Source organism: Stegodyphus dumicola, chromosome 4 (genome assembly GCF_044657685.1).
Source record: "Stegodyphus dumicola isolate Sdum_Otavi_A_Nest chromosome 4, ASM4465768v1".
Taxonomy (NCBI): Eukaryota; Metazoa; Arthropoda; class Arachnida; order Araneae; family Eresidae; genus Stegodyphus; species Stegodyphus dumicola.
Genome location: NC_140771.1, coordinates 169,016,529 through 169,038,443, shown reverse-complemented (window position 1 = coordinate 169,038,443; position 21,915 = coordinate 169,016,529). Strand labels below are relative to the sequence as shown.

Here is a 21,915-nt window from a genome sequence, read left to right as displayed (position 1 = left end):
ATTAGAATCAGCCAACAACGATCTGAATTCCCTGCAGACAAGGTTAGCTCGAGGAATTTCATTTACGTTACAATTTCGGAGGAGGTGTTTGACTTCTCGAAGTAGCTTTAAATTGCTGCATTGAAAGTGGAAGAATTACGCCAACTTCTGGAAGACCTACCCTGCCCCAGAGAAACACAGGTTCAGCGCTTGGAAGGTTGCTGGAATTTCGCGACTTTTCTTCTCCGTGTCCTCGCCAAGTTCAAGGTTCTCGCCAGGTGAAGAAAAACGTCTGCGTGGGGTTTTCGAAATGCTGAAACGGAGAGAGAAGAGAAGGACCGGACCCACATCCGGAGCAACAAAGACGACAGACAGATCCAGAACGACACGTATTTTTTTTTGAAAAACTGAATATGGCTGTATTCATGGTAGCGTCGAACCCTCCAGAGGGACCGAGAAAAAGGATTGACCAGGGGTGACTGTCATGCACTCTGTAATTTATCAAATTTCACCATCATATTGCAAGAAAAATGCAACTTTATTTGGTTAATAATAGTTTGGTATCTTTAAATATGCTAATTAATTAAAGTTTGTTAAATGAATTGTTATTAATGTTAGTAACCGGTGAATGCCGGACGAAAAAGATGTTTCACAGTAATGTTATTTTTGTTACTTTGTAAGTTCCTAAATCCAATTGGTGTTGAAATTAAGAAAAACTGATTGTTTTATATTTTATTATGTTGGAAGATTCTGTACTGTGTACTTTTAAGTTACAGTTGAATGTGAAGAATCTTAAGAACTGGTAAGTGAATAACCGCTTGAGTTCGTGAGACAGTAAATAAAACTTGAAAAAGGTTAAAGACCCTTTATTATTCAGGTTTAACAGAACTCAGGCTTCGAGATTTACAATAAAGCCGCCACTCGGGCTTGAACTCAAAAACTAAGAAATTAACTTAACTAAAAAGATATAGCCGTAGCTATCAAGATTCTAATAGATTTGGCCCCTTTAAGCGGAATAACAGCGAAGCTATTCAAGGGCCTAAAGTATGGCCGAGCGTAATAATAGGTTAAGAGAGAGTAGTCTAAAAAGGCTGACGCGTGCTAGCCAGAATCACTGGTTCTCTCTAACGAAGTCAGTAGAACTTCGTGGTTAAATACTTCTCCTCAATTTGCATTCAAACGCGATTCTAAAAATACATTCTGGCCGGAAGTTGCAAGCTTGAAATTAAGAAGCGATAGGAAAGTAATTCAAACTTTAACTGTTAGAGAAATTAACATAATCTTTACAATATTAATTTCAGTTTTACCAACACAGCAAACAGTCTGCTATTAGTATATGAAAGTTCATGGTAAATGTGGTGAACCCACTGATTTGGTGAATTTTAAATGAAATAGTCAGGTATGTTGTGTTTTTGTGCCCTTTCTTCAGAACTAAAGTGTAGTTTCGCCACCTTCGCAGAAGAAAACCTCTTTATAAATCTTATATAATCTCTCTTAATAAATATTTGAGATTTAACTTTACTTAACTTGTTTGTTTTATTTACTAGAATACACTAGACTAATTTAACTTATACTGCAAATTGTGTTTTTACTAATATCATATGTTTTCTATTTTATGTTATACAAGGTTACAGCAATATTAGTGATAATAAATATGTGTCTTCATACACCTTCTTACATATCTTGATACACCCAAGTTTTGATCAATGAGTATATTATCACATTTGTTTATGGCGCCAGTAATTTTCATAAGTAACATAGTTATAAACATAATAGTTTTCTGATGCCTTATTCATGTTCGTTTTCAATGGAAATAAAAATAATGTAAACTCGGGTTTCAAATAAAAATCTTGAAAACTTTGCAACACCATAATTGGAGTGTCTTCGCGCCGCGTAAAATTGCTTCGGGAGTCGCAAAAGCACGCAGGCTGCGAGTTTAACATCCCTGCCTTAAGGGATTTTGGTAGCTTCAACTTTTGTCTTCAGATCGTCTAGTGGTCTTGGATGGTCAATCCGAGTGCTTTTTTAATAACAAGTTTGCAGATGTCTTTCACAGATTTGTCAGGAGCTGGCTTCTATCACCTGAAGAATCAGAGACAACGAGTTCCTTCGCATTTGAAGTGACAGAAATTTTGCAATGTTTCATATATACATCTGATTGATGAAACCTACTTTAAGCGTATCGTGTCCTGAAGGCGGTTTTTTTCTACAAAATTTATACTACTAGATAACTGGATAATATTCATTAACGCTAATTACGACAGAAGATGTCCAAAAACATCAAGCAGGCTTAACAACACTGGCTTGCACTCTTTAACATCAACTTTATATTCATTAGGGGCCAGCGGCCAAGCGGTAAAGTCACTGAACAGTGGTAGTTCGGTCCGGGGTTCTAATCCCGGCAAACGGGCTGGCTGCACGAGCGTTTCCATGTGTATAACGTACATACGAGGTAGTTTTCCTTAGAAAGTCTTCCACGAAGGCATCCCTTCCCTTCGGCAGATAGCCGTCGTGTACTTTGACATAATTAAATAAACCAAACAAAATTATATTCATTAGAACTACTAGCAAGTCCACGATGCAAACGAGTTGAAAATCCGATAAAACTCGAATCACTCCACAGAAAGAATGTCTAATCCAAATTAAGCAAGAAATTCTCAAGAGAGGAATATAATTATTTCCAAAAAAATGTACCAAGTAACCTATATACTGTTCATCAACAACAGTAACAAAATTTAATTTTTTAAGCTTTGTGTTCCCGTTATTGCATAAAAGCCTTTAAAAATGTAATTTTATTTCTTTTTCTGCTGAAATAAAATGTCTTCAAAATCTTTTCCACTCATCTAAAAATAGCTGAAATAAATAAATTGGTATACAAAATCTGTAAACTAATTTAGATAGTTTTCTTAAAAATTGTTCTCAGCTCGAAAAATTGGGAGAAACTAATCATATTGTTAACTCGTAGTGCAAAATGATTAATTATTAGAGAAACAGTATTTTCTTTTGGGTGAACGGTAAGCCGCCAATAATATGATAATAAATATGATTATAAAACTGACATAAATATCACTTAATAAAACTGACACAAGAATATGAAATGACAATAAAAATATGATTTAATAAAACTGACACAAGAGACGGTAAAATAAGAACGAGTAAATGAATCAAAATAAAACATTTATTGGAAGAAATGAGAAACATGAACAGTTCTCTCAATCCGAGGTTAAAAAAGCTTATCTATAATTGTCAAAACTTCGATAAAATACGTATGTACAATTTTGGAGATTTATGTCCGGTACGGACTTCCATACTTCTGTTTCTGTAAAGAAAATGACATCAGGCTCCCACTCATCGGCATGTGATGAAAGTAGAAAATTTGATAACTGTATTTAATGATGGTAAGGCTTCAATGAAGGTCTGGGAATACCTAAAATGAAAACGATAAAACTGCATTATGATTTCAGAGGTAAACAATTTTTAACAGAAAAAAATGGTAAAATTTCATTTAGCCGAAGTAATTAAAGGTAAGCCAATTTGACTAACATCATCTCGCTCCACATAACACTATTCTGCAACAAAATTCCATCAAACTTATGGGCTTTTTGTGTCATTTAGACTCATTTATTTTGAAAATGAGCCTTTAAATGCTTTATCACACTCTAGTTTGAGAAATAAATTTTTACTTTTTTCAACGGAAAAAAAATCGAATTTTTTAAACTATTATAAATTTTTATCATACGTCAGTTAAAAATATGTCATTATAGGTTGTTATGTAGGATGAGGCAAATAAAAGTTATGCGAAGTAGAAAGGTTAAAGCAGCAAAGTGACGAGAATTACATGTAAAGCTTGTACCAACGAGTTACAGCAACAATCTGTATGGGGCTTAGGACCGCATTCACGAAGTGTTCTTTTTTCAAAGTTATCAGAAAAGACAAGGCGGACTTTATCAAAGGTGCTCATCTGGTCACCATACTTCTCAGAATGTAATTATTATTCCTGTGAAACATAGAAATCAAAAGCGAACTGCACAAATTTTCTCGCTCTCCAGGAATGGCAGCAATGCTTCTAATTAATATTAGCTCTGCGATTGACACTGTCTCACAAAATCCCTCACCATTTATTGCACTTTTTGAAATCTATACTCAGAGGCCTCTGCTGTGGATGAGAAAGCATCACGAACAGGGTATGTATTTTAAGACGCTTAGAACCTAGTCGTTCGCCGTACTGAAACGGGCGGATTTAGGATGGCGAACGATCAGTGGGTTCACAAATGCTTACATTGTTGAGAAGACACGCTTATCCAAAACTGAGATGTTACCAGGTTGTCTGGAAAATAATGCAGGCTTTTGAAATTGTTTATGTTTCCTGTATATTTTTAGGAACAAAACTATTTTGAATCTCTATTTTCGCTCTATATTTCTATATTAATCATTTTGTTCCAAAATTATTAAAAAAATATTTACTAGGTGTTTATGTTTAGATGTCAAAACGGGATTTTCTGCAAACTTACTTTTATGAGTACAAGCTAGGCACAGGCTGCTCGAAATGTCAACGAAGTATTGCGGTGTGAAAAATGCTAATGAAACGGTGATAACAAAAGTTTCGTCTTGGAGAATTTGACCTGGAAGATCAAGAGCATCGTGGACGCTCTTCAGCTGTTGATGACGATGATTTGAAGACTTTAGTTGAAACAAACCCGTACATAACTGTTCGAGAGCTTGGCGTAAGCAAAACAACGATTTCTGATCACATGAATCATATAGGAAAGTCAAAAGAAGCTCGATAAGTGGGTGCCTCAATTGAGCGAAAATAAAAAAAAAAAATCTCCGTTTTGAAGTGTCGTCTGCTTTTCTTCTCCGCAACAAAAACGACCTTTTCCTTGATCGAATTGTTACGTGCGATGAAAAATAGATTTTCTCCAACAAATGGCGACACTCAGCTCAGTGGTTGGACCGCGGTCAGAAACCACAAACACTTTCCAAAGCCAAATTTGCACCAAGAGAAAATCACGGTGACTGTTTGGTGGTCTGAGGCCGATCTCATCCACTAAAGCTTCCTAAATCTGGGAGAAACGATTACAGCAGATAAGTACTGTCAGCAAATCAACGAAATGCACCAAAAATTGCAACGCATGTGCTCGGCATTGGTCAACAGAAAGCGGCCAGTTCTTCTCCATGACGATGCTCGGCCGCACGTCGTGCAACTGACCCTACAGAAATTGGACGAATTGGGATACGAGACTCTCCCTCTTTCCCCATATTCGCCTGACGTCTCGCCGACCGTTTACCACTTTTTCAAACATCTGGATAACATTCTGCAGAAGAAATACTTCAGAAACCAAGAAGAGGTCAAAAACGCCTTTGATAACTTTATCGCGTCCAGAACTCCAGAATTTTATTCTACCGGCATAAATAAACTTATTGGCAAAAATGCATCGATTCGGCTGCTGCTTATTTTGATTAATAAAATTGTTTTTGAGTTGAGTTATGATACTATATAGGTAGAAAACCTGCATTATTTTCCGGACAACCTAATAATTATGCCGATTGGTTGAATACTATAATTTCCTTTAGCTAATTTCTTATTTACTTAGAGCTCATTACCTGGTTTGCTTGAACAATTATATAGCGTACTATATTTCGGTTACATAGCTGTTTAATTCTGAGTATTAAAATATAATAGGTACAGTTTATAATCGGAATATGGCAGGGTTGTTGCTTGTCATCGCATATTCTTGGCTATTATATTATAAGGTTGGGACCCGAAAGGTATTTTCTCCCGCCTTCCTAGCGTGCCCTCGTGGTGTAGTGGTTCTGCACGCTGGGCCGATATTTCAGACGCCCGTGGTTCGATTCCCGGCGAAGGCGATTGCTCATTTTTCATCTCTCCGGCTTTTCCAGTTAACTTAATGTCTCTACAATATAACCCATTACAAAACCAGAGGTCGAATTTTAGTCTACCAGATGGGCCAGGCTATTCTTGTATAAGTCCACCTTGCCGGTTAAAGTTCGGGTCAGTGTAATATTTCGAGACCCTACAGTTGAATCTGTCGAACTCGCTCCTGGGCCAAAAAGGGGAAGACCCTTTTTGGCTTTTTACATATGATATTAGTAAATTCATTTTCATCCATCCAAGAGAAAATCTTTCACTTACCCATCCATCCATCTGTATCCATCACAAGACCTTTGTTCTCGTAGGCATGGTGAAGCACTGTCTCTGCTGTACATGAAGCTCTGTGCTGTACTTCCACACGATCGTCGTACAGATAACTGTTCTGACTGAGGGGCCTTTGCGATCCTCGACTGCTCATACTGATGGGCAAAGTCATCGTCTCGGGATCAGATGAAAAAGAAGGCCGCCGTTTTTTTCCTTCAAGTAGATAGTAAACATATCAATATTCTTTTGCTTACAAATCAGCTAAGAACATATCACAAACTCTCAATCAATCAGTATCTCATATCTTATAAAAGCACATATCACAACTAAATACACTGGCCATTGTAAATTAAGGGAAGTAGTCTTCATGATTAATTTCAATATAACATGACATGAATCAAAGGCATCCTAAATGACAGCAGCTCCTCCGTAAGACTACCATATAGGAATAATTCATTTCATTCTTATTTATTCCGTTAAAATAAATGCGAAAAATACATTACCATAGTAATCCTCTTTCAGAATCCAAATTCGAAATTTAAACTTTACTGAATCAATGAAATGCTGAAGAAACTTTATCTACTTGATAGAGAAAAAACTATTTCTATTTGGAAACAGACATCACTTTAGTTAGCCAGCAACAAATTTATTCAAAGCAGGCTGTTTGATCTTATATCCTGTGACCTTTAATAAATATGAACGTGTTCATGCAAAATGAGAGTAAAAAGTTTCCTGGTAAAATTTACTGGACTTCTGAAACAGGCAGGAAAATTCATCTCGATAAGCTGTATGGAGTCGCCATCTGTTCTCTGTCACAACATTGCATAACATAACATAACAGACATTGCATAAAAGTAGAAAATTTGAATGCATAAAATATATTGCATCTAAGCGCCATATACTTATACGGAAACTTTGATCTTTAATATGTTGACATCACTGCCAGAATTTGGTTTATTTATAAAGGTAATTATTAATTAAAAAATTAAAACAAAATAATACTTATCAGTTGCAAAACAGTAATTACTGTTACATATATTTAGATATTTTTTAAATGACATTACTGCTTTGCGGTGAAAGTTTTCACGAAACTTGTTAGTGTAAGTGCCAGTCCTAGAGACTTGAAATTTTACGATTTACTATTTCCCCTAAATTTTTCGTTCTTCATGATAAAATTAGAACTCATTTATACTGTAAGTGTTATAAATCAAAAGAAATCTAGTTGCAAAATAGATCTAAAAAAAGAAAACACAAGCACAAAAACAACAACAACAAAAAAAAAAAAAAAAAAAAAAGGAGTAATACTAATAGAAATGTTTAATAAGAAAACTTGCTTGGAACTCAAAAAGTTTTTTTAAGTTGAAGATTCCAGCTCTTTCATAGAGATTTTAACACTTAAGAGAAATCTCAGAAATATATTCGTAAATATATTTTTGACACTTGACATCAGTATCTTAATTTATTCTATTTTACTTTGTACCCTTTTTACTTCCTTTGTACGATGTTAAAAAGGAAATACTGTAATCGCGAAAAGTTTCAAGCATCATATTTCAACGCAAATATCCATTTTTACAAGTTTATATGTTTCAAGCATCATATTTCAACGCAAATATGGAGGATTCAGAGAATAAGGCATGAAGTCTGAATCAAAGGGCTACAAAGGAGGAAAAAGAATATCGAATGCAATTTAACGATGTTTTTCCGTGACATCTCTACGTAAAGACAGAATAACGTACGTATCTTGTATAACTCAAAAACGAGTAGTCTCAGAACGTTGAAATTTTGTATATAGGACTGCTATAAAATGTAGACGTGCACCTCCTATTTTAGTTGCAATCCACCGCACCAAAAAGTATATAAATATATGTATATATTTACATCCACTCTGTTACTCGGCTCAGTGATCTCAGTTTCTTTATTCTTATATGTTCGTAAATTGTGCATTTTTTGCTTTAAAAATGATTGAATTATGTTCTTCTTATCTTCCGGTTAATGTTTTTATGCCTTTAGGAAATCTGCAAGCAATATTTGTAGAATTATCAACAATTTAAAAGCTGTTTAAGTGCAGTTAAGCCTAATTTTTAAATAACATGGCGGAAATGTTTTTTTACATTTGAAACTTGGCAGAATAGTGATTTGTTGCCAATCTAGAGAAACTAAGCTTCTCAACAACAAACATAACGCCTTCTTTTATTATCGTGAATTAAATCATGATTAATCTATTCTGGAATTTATTCGAGGAAATAAGTGTTTAAGATTTACTTTCTTAATTTTTAATATAGATATTTTAAGTTTTTATGTATTTTAGCCTTGTAGAGAAGTGAGGATTGAATTAATTGAACGAGAAATGCTGAATCGTCCATGAAAAACTGTTTCTTTCTCTTTTTGGTTTGTTTAATTTCTTTTATACATCGTTTTAGATTTATTATAACATTTAAGTAGAACATAGTTTTAGATTTATTATCATATTTAAGTAGGGAAAGATTAAATGATTCTTCAGATGGTATAAATTTTGTGCATTCTGAGTTATAAAATGAATGAAATGCAACGCTGTTAAGGAAACTTAATGTAGCGTCAGAATGTCACTATGGTAAACAAATATAGTGAATTTTAAAGAGTGCATTTATTCTAGTGTGGTTTATATGCTATCGACGAAGTAGATTTAATTCAATTCAATAAGTTTAAATGAAACGCAAGAAAAAAATGCGTATAATTTAATATTCCGTACAAGGAAGTCATGTGGTGTGCACATCAGATTTTTTATATTTTACTTAAGACAGCTTTGTTTGCAGGAGACATTTTATAAGACACTTACCAGCAAGCCCTTCATAATCAGGAGGTGGAATAGGGGGGTGTAAATCCTTGGTTGTCCTCGTGGAACTTTCAGTATCGTATGCATCATATGGAGGATTCAGAGAATAAGGCATGAAGTCTGAATCAAAGGGCTACAAAGGAGGAAAAAGAATATTTGCGTCATTAATAACAATACTTTTTTATTATGTAAAAGTAACCAGTGTCTTTATTCTGTGTAAAGATCGCACTAATAAAGACACAAATACTATCATTGTTTTTCTGAGATTATTTTAAGTTTTAAACTTGCGTCTGTTGGTTCAGAAACTGGCTGCTTTCTTTCTTTCTTTGCATCAGTCCCCTGACGAGGATGCAACGAAAGGTGAACACTGCCCCCAAAAAGGACAGTTCTACATTTCCCGTTCTATTGTGCCCATTAATGAAATTCAAATTGCGTTTTTCATGTCTCGAAAGCGCGACTTAGGATATATTAGATTTATATACAGCATTGTTCTAACATAAGTATTTTGACACAAAATGGAACTTTTTCTGAAATAACATACAAATTTTTTCCCGTTTAATTTAAGGCCCACCAGCGGCCGAGCGGTAAAGACGCTGAACACTGGTAGTTCGGTCCGAGGTTCGAATCCCGCGAACGGGCTGGCTGCATGGGCGTTTTCGTGGTTTTTCCCATGTGTAACGTGTATACGAGCCAGTTTCCCTTAGAAAGTCCTCCACGAAGGCATCCCTCCCCTTTAGGCAGATAGCCCTCGTGTGCTTTGCCATAACTCAATAATCCACTAATAATCCGTTTAATTTAATTTCGATTATACGATTCAAATTATGCCTAAATATTAAATTTTCTAAAATTTGGTGCGAAATTTACGAAGAAATTGAAAAGTTGGTGCATTTTTTCAAGTTTGCGCCAAGAATAAATCACTTGGCGAACTCCTTAATATATGGCAACCTATTTTCCTTTCCCTTCCATTGTGCACGTGCGGAAAAAAAGTCACTATAGTTTCTAATTTCAGATAATTTTAACAAAGTGCCTAAACCGCATTTGAAGTTATTATCGCTTTCAACAAATATGCCAAATTTCAAAATGCGCCAATATATAAATTCACGTACATCTTAAAAAATTTTGAAAAAAAATTCTAATTTTTTGCAGGTATGCTTAGAAATGCATCTACTTTAAGATGATGGAAAAAATTTTATAGGTTATGATTTAAAATGTTTTTTGAATAATTTATAAAAATTATTTAAAAATATAAATTTTAAAAATAAATCATAAAAAAATTTCGAATGTTTTTTAAAATGAACCTAAATTTCGAAATGTGAAAGGAAGAATCAAGTTTAATAAAAAAAGAGATACTGATAAATATATACCAAACTCAATTAACATTGAGGAGCTAAAATTTTGAGAGCTAATTTTTGAAAAACTACTCGTGGGATTTTTAAAAAACTTAGCCTTTTGGCGTAATTTGAGTCGTAGAATTGAAATACGGAAAACAGTTGGCATGTTATATAAAAAAAAAGTCCGATTTTGTGTCAAAATACCTATATTGGAACAATGCTACATATATACCGATAATACATATCCTAAGTCGCGCTTTCGAGACATGAAAAACGCAAGCTGAATTTCTTCAGTCGGTCCAGTAGAACGGGAGATAGAGATATAGAACTGTCTCTCTCTTTTTTTTTTTTTTTGGTGCAGTGTATATCTCCCTTTGTTTACATGTTTTGCCTCCTTTTTCTTGTGGCTTCCAAAAGTGTGCTTCTGGATTTTTTGTTTTCCCATGTATTTTCCGAACTGAATGAAATAAATTTTAAGCATGTTATTTAATTTATTTTGCATTATTAGCCCACTTGTTGCTGCTTTCAGAGCTCAAATGGATTAGGTTTTGAACTGCTTTTTACTTTGTATTTATTCTTATATATATAAGAAAGCAAAGAATAACATATAAAAATAATAAAAACCATTAAAGTGGTGCAATTTGCTGTAATATTTATGTGTAAAAGAAGGAAAAAATAAGAAGTTTAATGTTTTATTAGTAGACACCTATCTACCCCAAAAGGAATTTTTCTCAAATCATTAAAATGGAATAATTCCTTATGACTTTTTTTCCAAGCAGCAGCCTGAAGCCTTATCAATGAAGGCGGAAATATCTGTTTCGGCTATTTTTTTTTTTTTTTTTTTTTTTTTTTTTTTTGTATGACCTCTGTATGTACGGACAGAATAAAGGATTCTTTATTCCAAAACAAGTTGTAAAATGATTCAAAATGGATTTTTTTTTATTTGACGTGTGTACGTATACACTGTCTACCAATAAGTATTTGGGCACCTGTGACAGAAAAGAAAAAAAAAACAACAGTCATTTTCAATAGTAAGTAGAGCCACCATGAGTGGCAATTACAGCCTCAACTCTCCAGGCCATGCTTTCCACAAGTTCTTGTATGACGACTTTCCACAAGTTCTTGTATTCCACAAGTTCTTCAGGACGACTCCGGCAGCTGAAAGTAACATGGGTCCAACCCGTAAAACTGCCACACGTAGGAAGCACACTCTCATCCAAAATAGTTCATTACGCGTCGGCGTTTTTACCATGAATTTGGACCAAGGTTTCAATCCATAGCAGAAGAAGCCCACTTTTTCTCATTAATATGCAAATTTTAACATGAATTTCGTTTTTTAAAAGCAAAACTATCTGGAATTTTCACATATTCGGAATTCAGTAATTTTGTGAGATTTCCGAGTAGTCAAGATTTTACTGTACTTTACATGGAATATCTTTAGAATTCGCGATAAAGTGTTAAATGCTGCCATACTTTTTTAATATTTGCTATAAAGTAATACATAATGATAACATTCGGTGCAAAATTTGAAAAGTGATACGGACAAAAAACTGTGAATAAGGCATGAATTGAGACATATTCTGAGGATTGAGACTAATAGCACCTCTTGTGCTAAAAGAAAATAACGCATGCATGTTTATATTCATGCCCTCATCTCTCGCAGCTAAGAATGTACCACTATTATCGCCACCTTGAATCAACAGGCAATTTAAAAGCAATTTTGATTTTGACAATCGTAGATACCATCCCACTCCACTCAGCATACGACATGCAGTAACCAAACTCAGGATACACATGCCGTATTACTTTTAAACAATCTCTATTTTTTTATCTCCATGGTAATCGTAACAATTGTTTTTTGCTGCTTGAATCTTCTCATTAAATTTCCTAAGACGCATTGTTAATGAATTTACAAAACTTTACGGAAATGCATTAATGCGAAAAAATACAAAATCACTTGAAAATTAAGAGTTGTTCTACGGGTTGTTTACTAAATAGTTGCAACAGGCATACTGATGCTCATGGGCATTGTACCATAGTATCGAAAGAGGTAAACAAGTATAGTGCGCGCAGTCGTAATTCATCGAACTCGAGGAATATAGAAAACAATAATTTTCACATTCCTACAGGATGCTTACTAAGTTGGATGTATTTTAAAGCGGATGTATACTGAGATATGACTGCCTTATTCCTGTTCAAAGACCTTATTCATTTTTTGTGGCAAACTGAGTTTTCAAGTATTCTCCACTCCCTCGACTGATTATTTCTGTATACGGTGCTGTAGAGAACTTTTATTCTAAATTCCCCTTCTCAGTTTAATTGATTTCTGGTATAGTGTACCTTTAATAAGAACTTCTACACTTACCATTCTCTTGTTTTTGAGCATTTCGATTTCTTTAACTCTTTGGGCAACAAAGACACACAACGCAATCTGTAAAAGGATTAAAAATGGTTAGAATCCACATAAAACCAGGTACAGAAAAAAAAACTGTATGTTTTGTATAGCTGTTACAGCAATGCAATAATTTCAAATAAAATTAATATTTCGGTTTAAAAGTTTACGATAAGTTCACCAATATAGAAATATTACTAATTACTATATATACAATAGAAACTGTTTATATGAACTGATGCTATTCTGAATAATAATTTTATTAAAAATTTTTTTTTTTTACGGTTACTTGTGGTTAAGCTTACTTTCATAAAAAGTAGAAATGGCGCTACTTTTTGTGCCCACCATTTTTAACGATGTTACACTTAAAAAAAGCATAAAAACTTCCATGTTAAAATTTTTTTCAAAATATCCCACAAAATTTAAATTACACGAGGAAAATAATATGTATTTGTAATTACGTAAATTTTTTATTTGGCAAGAGTAAATTTTTCCCCATTATTTTTTGACGGCCATATAAACGCCATCCAGAATGGCAAAAATTGACCTGAGATAATACTCCAAGTATTTTGTTAACAGTTTGCTGAAATATTCCATGTCTTCGTTACAAGCAATTGATTCATTTTTAGAGACAATTGTTAATACAGTGCAAACTTTAATTGTCATAATCTCCCAAATAACAGGATTTCTTAAAAGATCATTTCAGAGTTTACATAGCTCACTATACTTATACACTGCGATTACTTGTTCATGTTGAAGAACATGAAATAAGGAGAAAATAAATAAATAAAAAATAGAGATAACATTTACCAATCAATCACAATCCCGTTTGGAATAAAAGGGTTTTACTGTAATTAAAATTCTGAATCTTCCAACCTTCCTGAAACAATGAATTACCTAAACTCCTGGCACAGTGGTTTAGTTTATTTGACAACTACAAAGCGTGAACGGCTATCAGACTAAGGGCAGAGATGCCTTTGTGGAGGACTTTATAAGAGCAATTAGCTCATATCCATGCTGCACATGCGGAAAACCATGAAATCGCCTGACATAAAACCAGATCGACCTACCACTGTTAAGCGACTTTAACACTCGTTTCTGTGGGCATCTGACAGATTAAATGAATAAAATAATTAGCTATTTGATGCATTTAATTAAAGCAAGAAAACAAGAGACTTTTGACACTGAATATATTCTGTAAATATTGTTTTGAGTTTTTTTTTAATTCGAAAGTTTTTGGCTTCTGAAATGACTAATATTTTTTTTATCACACCCACTATATTTTCTAGAGTATTTCACTAAATTTTCTCTTATTTCTTAATATGACTATTACTATTCCACATATAAAATAATACGTAAAGGAATATTACTGAATTCATATGCGTGGTTCCTACTTTGTTTACATGTACATAGTTTCACATTTTATTTTTAAAAACAATAAGATCTATCTTAACACACTTACCATACATTGTGACAATGTAGTACAAATTTCATATCTTCCAATTCTTTTTTTGCAGAATTGCGACCAAAATAAAAAAAAGTAAGTTTTGCACACTAGTGTATTGCATTCAGGAACTTCGTGGTTAAGCACTGAAAGAGCCCTCTAACAACGAGACAAATTCATACCAAATTTTGACACCATAATTTTTGACTATTTTCAAACTAATGTGCACGAGTTTCTTTTATTTGAAATAAAAATTAATCTGCTGCTTTTTAATAAAATGGCAAAGATATCTGCAGTTTTAGGAGAAGGTATCAACAGTGCTTACGTTTGTTATCCAAATTATAGGTCCTCCTCTCGAAAACAAAACGGCGCAGAAGACGAAAAGATTATCGAAGAATGGTATTTCAAAATCTCTGCTTTCAACGCTTTTCTAAAAAGAGAAAAAATAACAATTCTGTTGATCAGAAGAATTTATTTCATTTATATGACAATTTCAGAAAATGACCAGCATAATAACTACATAAATATAGGAAATAATTGAGTACGATTAGTTTCTGCGTATGGAAATATAACAATAAAAAATTCAAATGAAAAATTAAGAGGATTTGTGAATATGGCACAGCAAATAAAAGCTATTGTACACAACAAGGGTTCTCAAGCAGGGAGGAATTCCCCTCTAAGGGGGAATTTTATAGTTTCAGGAAGTAATGCAGGTAGTCTTTTATTTGCCTCTTAAGTATTTAGTTTTATTTCATTTATTACTACAAACTACTTTTATTCAAGTTTTGGCATTTATCAACATTTTCTGTATTTATCTTATTTAATTTACAAAATACAGTAAAGAAAAATATAAATTAAAATAAATTCATAAGTATTTTTCGAGTTTTAGAAAGGAGAGGGGGGAATGGTGGTTTAGCAGCAATGAAAGGGATGTATGGAGCAAAAACGGTTGACGAACCCTAAATATAATAAGAGGGAAAACAAGACAATCTTCAAAAAGAGCTTATAGACAGAGCATACATATTTTACACAGCAATGTTGCAGATGCTCATGAAAATTATTAGATATGTTACAGATTATATGAAATTTAAAGTATGTTATTCAGACAGCTTATTAAAGACAAAGATTAAAAATGAGAAAAATTACACTTATTGCTCTTGAATTACTCACGTTTTAATCCAACACAGTTTTTTAAATGTGAAAAATATAGATACTGCTTGTATATTACGCACGAGGGTTGGAACTTTAATGGTGACAACTACTTATTTACGAATGACATAAAAGTGATACCTCTGCGAAATTCTTAATGTCCTTCGATATAATTAGGAGCACTGTGCACGACCCGCTGTTATGAATAAAAAAGACAGTATATCTGTAGCAATGCCTACTCTGTTAATAGTTCGGATGGAACAATCTGTCGTTTGAAAAAATTCTAAAGTACTTCAGGAGTAAATATCATTACTTCGTGGTATTATTTCCTTCATCTTAGGAATTTAATCATAGTCACTTGAGCTTAAGTTCAAGGAGAATGATAGATGACATTGCGCCGCTACTTGGCTCCACTGAGCGAATAAATCAACCATAGTTGTACCACATGTGTACAAGCACTATGTTACAAAACAATGGGAGGACTTTTCAGAAAGTGCTGCTAGTTCTTTTGCACAGCTGATCAATCGTCGAGTTTAAAAAATAAACAATATTTCACACTGATGTCGTTTGTTCTTGAAGTTCAACAGGCGTTACCCACAGGGCCATCACACGAGTGCCATCCTGCCCGAGAATGACCATAACAATAAAACTAGGATCATCTTACAAATTTTTGATTTTCATTTTGACCCATTATGCTGTCACCACTTGTTGAATTGAAGAACTGGGAAATAAAATATGGCAAAAAGAGTGGAACCACACTTAATAAGGCAGACATGTTCGTCAAATAATATCAAAAGTAAATAATCTAGCAAATTTCAATAACTCGTATATTAAAGGCTGCTATCTAAGAGGCTATGGCCCCTGCACCATAAATTTTTATTCAGGAAAAATGTCCAACAGAGAGATGTGCATTTGTAGGGAAAGGAGAGTCTCTGATCATTACATATTCACTTGCAATCTGATAAAGGACGACCATATTAGACATCCATCAACAAATATGGAAGCATTTAAAAATGGACGCCATAAAAGCAAAGTATGTAAAAAACAAAATATGCAAATTAATTCAATACCAAGTCACTTAAGAAGATAGCAGTCTAACACAGAAATTACTTCAAACTAACACATATATGATTCAAAAACATACTAATGATTAATGTGTACACAAAATTCAAGTTTCAATAAAATGAGACTCCTCAGATAGGGTATTCCACAGGCTCCTGGCGGTTCGCGAGGTGGAAATGAGAATTGAATTCGCACTAATGTGTGGCGCCTGGCTCTCGTGGCCTCCTGATGGATGTCATTTCTCTTACCACTGGCTAGGCTCAGCGATACCTCAACAGTACTACGCAGCTGCTGGTCTAGCTTCATGTTATGTTATATGAAGTCACCACTTGTTCCAGTATCATTTCAGTTTCGGTTCGTTGAGTCTGACCTACGTTCAAATCTGGACTTATGCAGCCTAATCATACAATGTAAGATAGCTTCCCCTTCATACTCGTAGCGTTTCAAGAAGGGTTTGAGTAGCATCTTATGGATAATTACTTTTGCTTTCCCAACAGCTCTGTTGTTGTTTGAAGAACATAATAATTCTACAAATTTGAACTGACGAGTAGCACCAGATTTTATTCTCCTCACGGTATATGCACATAGCATTGAAAGAAACCTATTTCTTGTGAAGTTGATTAAGTTTTAAATTTAATATGTGGGATAAGTGAGAAGCTTTGGTTCCGTTTCCCGACTAAAAACAGCAGTGTTGCCACTATTCAAGTTCCAGTCCATGTATATTTTCAGAACAGTTATTTTCAGAAATCTAACACGATGGGAGGGCTTGGCTTATCAATGAATATATAATAAAAAAATTATGGACTCTTTTCGGAACATTTTTCTTGATGAACCTTAACACAGGAACTCAATACAGCATTACAAATCCGCATAGCAGCAATTGAAACTTAGATTAGGCATTTTAGTTGATTAAGATAGAAGTTTTAAAAAAACAAATTATCAACGCAAATATTGGAAAATGTTTTTATCAGGTTGAATATTTAAAAATTACTTTTTTCAGTGGATTTCATGAAAAAAAAATTTAGTCAAACTTCAGAAAAGGGACTTTCAGTACTTACTATAGCTCCAAATATAAAATACACTGTTGCTGCTATGTCAGTCACAGTTATGACAACAGTTGTGCCTATCCACGGTTTCAACATGTCTCTGCATCTCTCCTGAAAGAAAAAATAGCGATGAAAAAACATGTGAAAATATTCTAATGCTTACCTTTGATAGCCAGCGGTAACTAAGTAACTATTTGTTGCCTTCTCATTCTGTCACAGTGAAACACACTATGTTCTATCTGTTGATGTGGAAGGCGATGTGACATGCTTCAAGAGTGTTTTACTCTCCAGGGGCGAATAGTACTCTAGATGAAAGTCTGTCCGCCTCATTCTTTTTGAAAAGAGAATTAATGGCCCTTTGAGCTCTCTCAACATACCACGTAGGGGGGGGGAAGCTGAACAAATCGATGTATAATGAGACTAGTTCGCCATGCAGCCTGTTCGGATGATTGAACCAGGAACTCTGTTCATATATATCTAGTATGCCCCCAGGGCCGAGACCGACGGAGTACAGATCTCAGCCAGTAAAATAAAGCGACAACGGGATATGCAAAGTTAAGGAATCAGACATCCGTTACTTTGTATATACTTGGATGTTATTAAGTGGATTATTTTAGAGCAGCTTTACAAAATACGAGCAGATCAAAGCTTGCTATAAACTGACAACCTCTTATAACAGAAATGAATAAGATTCTAGCGGCAATACCTGAAACTTCTGATATCAAGAGCAATCTTTTATACCTAAGACAAATAGGACTGCTTGAAAGTAATGACAATATGGAAGATTTGTACGATTTTATGTTAATAAAAAATTACTACGATTTGAACCTTTACTTCATTTACGATTTGAACTTCTTTCTGTAGTCCTCACCAGAATGAATATTAGTTGTTGAATATTTAAGACAACAGTTTGAATGTTCAGTCAATTAAAGCTTCTGGTTACGTCGCCTTGCAGTTACATACCACCTCCAGCTCTGCCAAATACTTATTCCAAATTTATCCAACTCTCTAGCTGACGTTTAAATACATACCATTATTTACTTGAGCATGCTAAAGTAATCTGTTTTGGGTGCTATCTAAATCTGAATTTAACATTATCTCACATTATTTTAAATACTTGCAAATAGCGGAGGTTCTTTTGCAGAACAAGTAGTGCTTCTGTTCATTTAAAAAGTTCAATAAAAGCGTTATTTTAAACATTCTTATCATTTGAATTCAGGCTGGAGCAATAACTCATTGTCAGTCTAGCAGGGTCTGAAGGATACTGAGTCAAGCTTCTACTCAAAAGAAAACCTACAAATTATACTACTCAGATGCAAAATCTTTTCTGTCCAGTTGGTGGTATTCTAGATAACTCAGCCCCATTCTACTCTGAAATTAGCTTAAACGTGTTTATCATTCACACTGTCACAATGTGTTTAACCAAACGAGAATTACAAATCAATACTGTAATTAGGACAGCTAAAAAAGCTTGAAAAATTGGAAAACCAGGAAGTTATCATGCGAAAACTGGGAGTTTTCGGAAGGATTTTATGCTGCTCAGCGATCTTGTTTCAATACAACTCCAAACTGATTTACATTCAATTTACAACGTTTGATTCAAGTTCCTGAATTATTGCTGATTCCGATGCAAACTATATTAATTGAATATTTCAAATTTTATATCTTTTGATAAATTCTATTTTATGATTTTCTTTAATACAGAAAAAAATAATGAGTTGTAAAGGAAAGCTTTTATTTAACAGAGCAATTTTAAATATGAAAAAAACAAAATAATTAATATACATATTATGACGTGGATGACTTTATTAATGCATCATTTATTGATGTAAAACAAAACAATGATTGAATCTTTATATGAAGTTCTATAGATGTCTACATCAGATTAAGACAATCCAGATCCAATAAATTTGATAAGAGAAACTTGTTGAAAGTCTCAGTCGACGGGGAAATAGGATTAAGATTACTCAATTATGGCAAAGCACACGAGGGCTATATGACTAAAGGGAGGGATGCTTTCGTGGAGGACTTTCTAAGGGAAACTGCCTCGTATACACATATGGAAAACCACGAAAACGCCCATGCAGCCAGCCCGTTCGCGGGATTCGAACCTCGGACCGAACTACCTGTGTTCAGCGTCTTTACCTCTCGCCCGTTGGTGGGCCGACGGGGAAATAGAATTTGCGCAATTTTTAAGTTTCATTAATCGAAAAGATTTCATTTATTGCGGGGAAAACATTTTCCTTAGACTAAAAATTAAAAACCAAGAGATTCGGTGATGAAAAACCGGCAGAGTTGGCAGCTTTGAATTAGATATGTAGAAACAAAATCCAGTACCCATATAAGGAAACGCAATAACTCTTGTGCCAATTATTTTATTATTTATTATACACTTTGCAGCATTACACACGAAGGAAAAGGTTAAAAGTGGAAAAAATTAAGGATCCCCAATGCCAACGTTTTAAATAAAGATAGCTTGAGTCACAGCTGGATTAACAACGGCCCACAAAAGGTGTCTAAACACACACACACACACACACACACACACAAAAGTCATGCTAGTAATGTAATATTACCCACTTAGCACACAAACATAAATCACTCAAAAGCAAATAAAAATAAATTTAAGAATTAAAGCAGATAAATAGATAACACATTAAAAAACATGAAATAAAACAAGAATTAAAATACGTTAAAATTTGTTTATAGTGTTCAGAATTTAATGATCGCCCAAAAGGACTTGTGAAGGTTTACTCTCTCTAGAACGAAAGAAAAGTCTTGAAACTGGAACTGAAAAACTTTAATATTAACTGGCCTCAAGAATTTTACCAATTTATTTCCAAGAGAAGTGCTTTTAACATTTTTTTGTCAATTTATTGTCAAACTTTGTAATCATCCTTAATTTTATTTCAGTTTTTTCTTCTGTTTATTTCGTATTGTGTTTAATACCTACTTCTGTAAGCCCCATGTGATACTATGTGGTACATGGGGAACTTATTGCGTTTCTTCTTTAATTTAAAAAAAAAAAAGGTTTACTCTCCTGCTGAGCTCGCAGTCTACAGTCTGCTATTGCACTCCCTCCAGTTAACCCACTTCTTTTTGTCTTTTTAGCTTTATTATTAAGCATAGTTTTCTTCGTACTTAACGTCATATACAATTCAACAGCAAAATTACCCCTGCAACCGCTAAAACTTTAAAAGCAGCGAATGCTTATATGAGTTCCCGATGCAGCGTTAAATGTTGGTATACATTTTTCTATTTTCAGTCTTTTTCTCAGTTCATAATATCGTTGTTGAGGTTCTGTTTTTTTTCTTTTTCTGTTGTGCATGTGGGAGGGGGGAGGTCTTTTTATTGTTTTGTGCGTTAACTTTATTAATAAAAAATGTTCAGTGTATTTCCGCCACATAAAATTCAATTCAACACCAAAATCATAAATTATTTAAAAACAGGCTATCGTTCGAATTTGATATGCAGTCTCGTGCGCTGGTGATAAAAATGTTTTATTCTGTACAGTGTTACACCATTGCTCGCTTTCAAATAATTGAGTTCGTTAAGAAAAAATTTATTAAAATTTTATAAAATATGAAATTTTGGCTTCCACATGTTCGGGTGGAATTATTCGAAATTTGATGGCTCTGGATACTGTTGTTTTTTCCCACTGCCAGGAACATACTTACATGTAGATTTCTCATTATTTAATTTCTTTAAACACGACGAAAATATTTAGTGGCAATTATATGAAAAGTGTTACAGCCGTTTACAGTGGACAACGAAATCCCGTTTCGTCACTAATAGCTCATTTGAGTTAATAATTTACAAAAAATATAAGCCTTTTTTACTTCCTTGTACGAAGTAAAAAGGAAGTATTGTAATCGCGAAAAGTTTCAGGCAGCATATTTCAAAGAAAATATCCATTTTGACCGCTATCGAATGCAATTTAACGATGCTTTTGCGTGATATCTGTACGTAAGGACAGAATAAAAGACTTGTTTCCTCCAAAAAAATTATAAAACAACTGCTTTAAAATGAATTCTGAAGAGAATTTTTCGTGGCGTCTGTACGAACGTATGTATGTACATGCGTACGTACGTATCTCGCATAACTCAAAAACGAGTAGCCTCAGAACGTTGAAATTTTGTATATAGGACTGCTATAACATGTAGATGTGCACCTCGTATTTTGGTTGCAATCGGCCGGCCCAAACGTATATATTATATACTCTGTTACCCGGCTCAGTGATCTCAGTTTCTTTACTCTTATATGTTTGGCCCACCAGCGGCCGAGCGGTAAAGTCGCTGAACACTGGTAGTTCGGTCCGAGGTTCGAATCCCGCGAACGGGCTGGCTGCATGGGCGTTTTCGTGGTTTTCCTCATGTGTAACGTGTATACGAGCCAGTTTCCCTTAGAAAGTCCTCCAGGAAGGCATCCCTTCCCTTAGGCAGATAGCCCTCGTGTGCTTTGCCATAATTAAATACACACACACACACACATTAAATACACACACACTTATATGTTTGTAAATTGTACATTTTTTGCTTTAAAA

At 34.1% G+C, this 21,915-nt stretch overlaps 1 protein-coding gene across 1 annotated transcript in view; it reads right to left on the bottom strand.

Moving 5' to 3' along the window:
* Positions 1-3,139: 3,139 nt before the first annotated feature.
* The window catches only part of LOC118199495 (uncharacterized), a 99,962-nt gene continuing 81,186 nt past the window's right edge, over positions 3,140-21,915 (bottom strand). Inside the window, exons 4-9 of the mRNA XM_035371376.2 lie at positions 17,385-17,483; positions 14,441-14,545; positions 12,645-12,710; positions 8,952-9,081; positions 6,134-6,349; positions 3,140-3,406 (exon numbers count right to left, since the gene is read on the bottom strand). Of these exons, the coding sequence (XP_035227267.2) occupies positions 3,369-3,406; positions 6,134-6,349; positions 8,952-9,081; positions 12,645-12,710; positions 14,441-14,545; positions 17,385-17,483 (654 nt within the window). The 3' untranslated portion in view covers positions 3,140-3,368. The remainder of the gene's footprint in view (positions 3,407-6,133; positions 6,350-8,951; positions 9,082-12,644; positions 12,711-14,440; positions 14,546-17,384; positions 17,484-21,915) is intronic.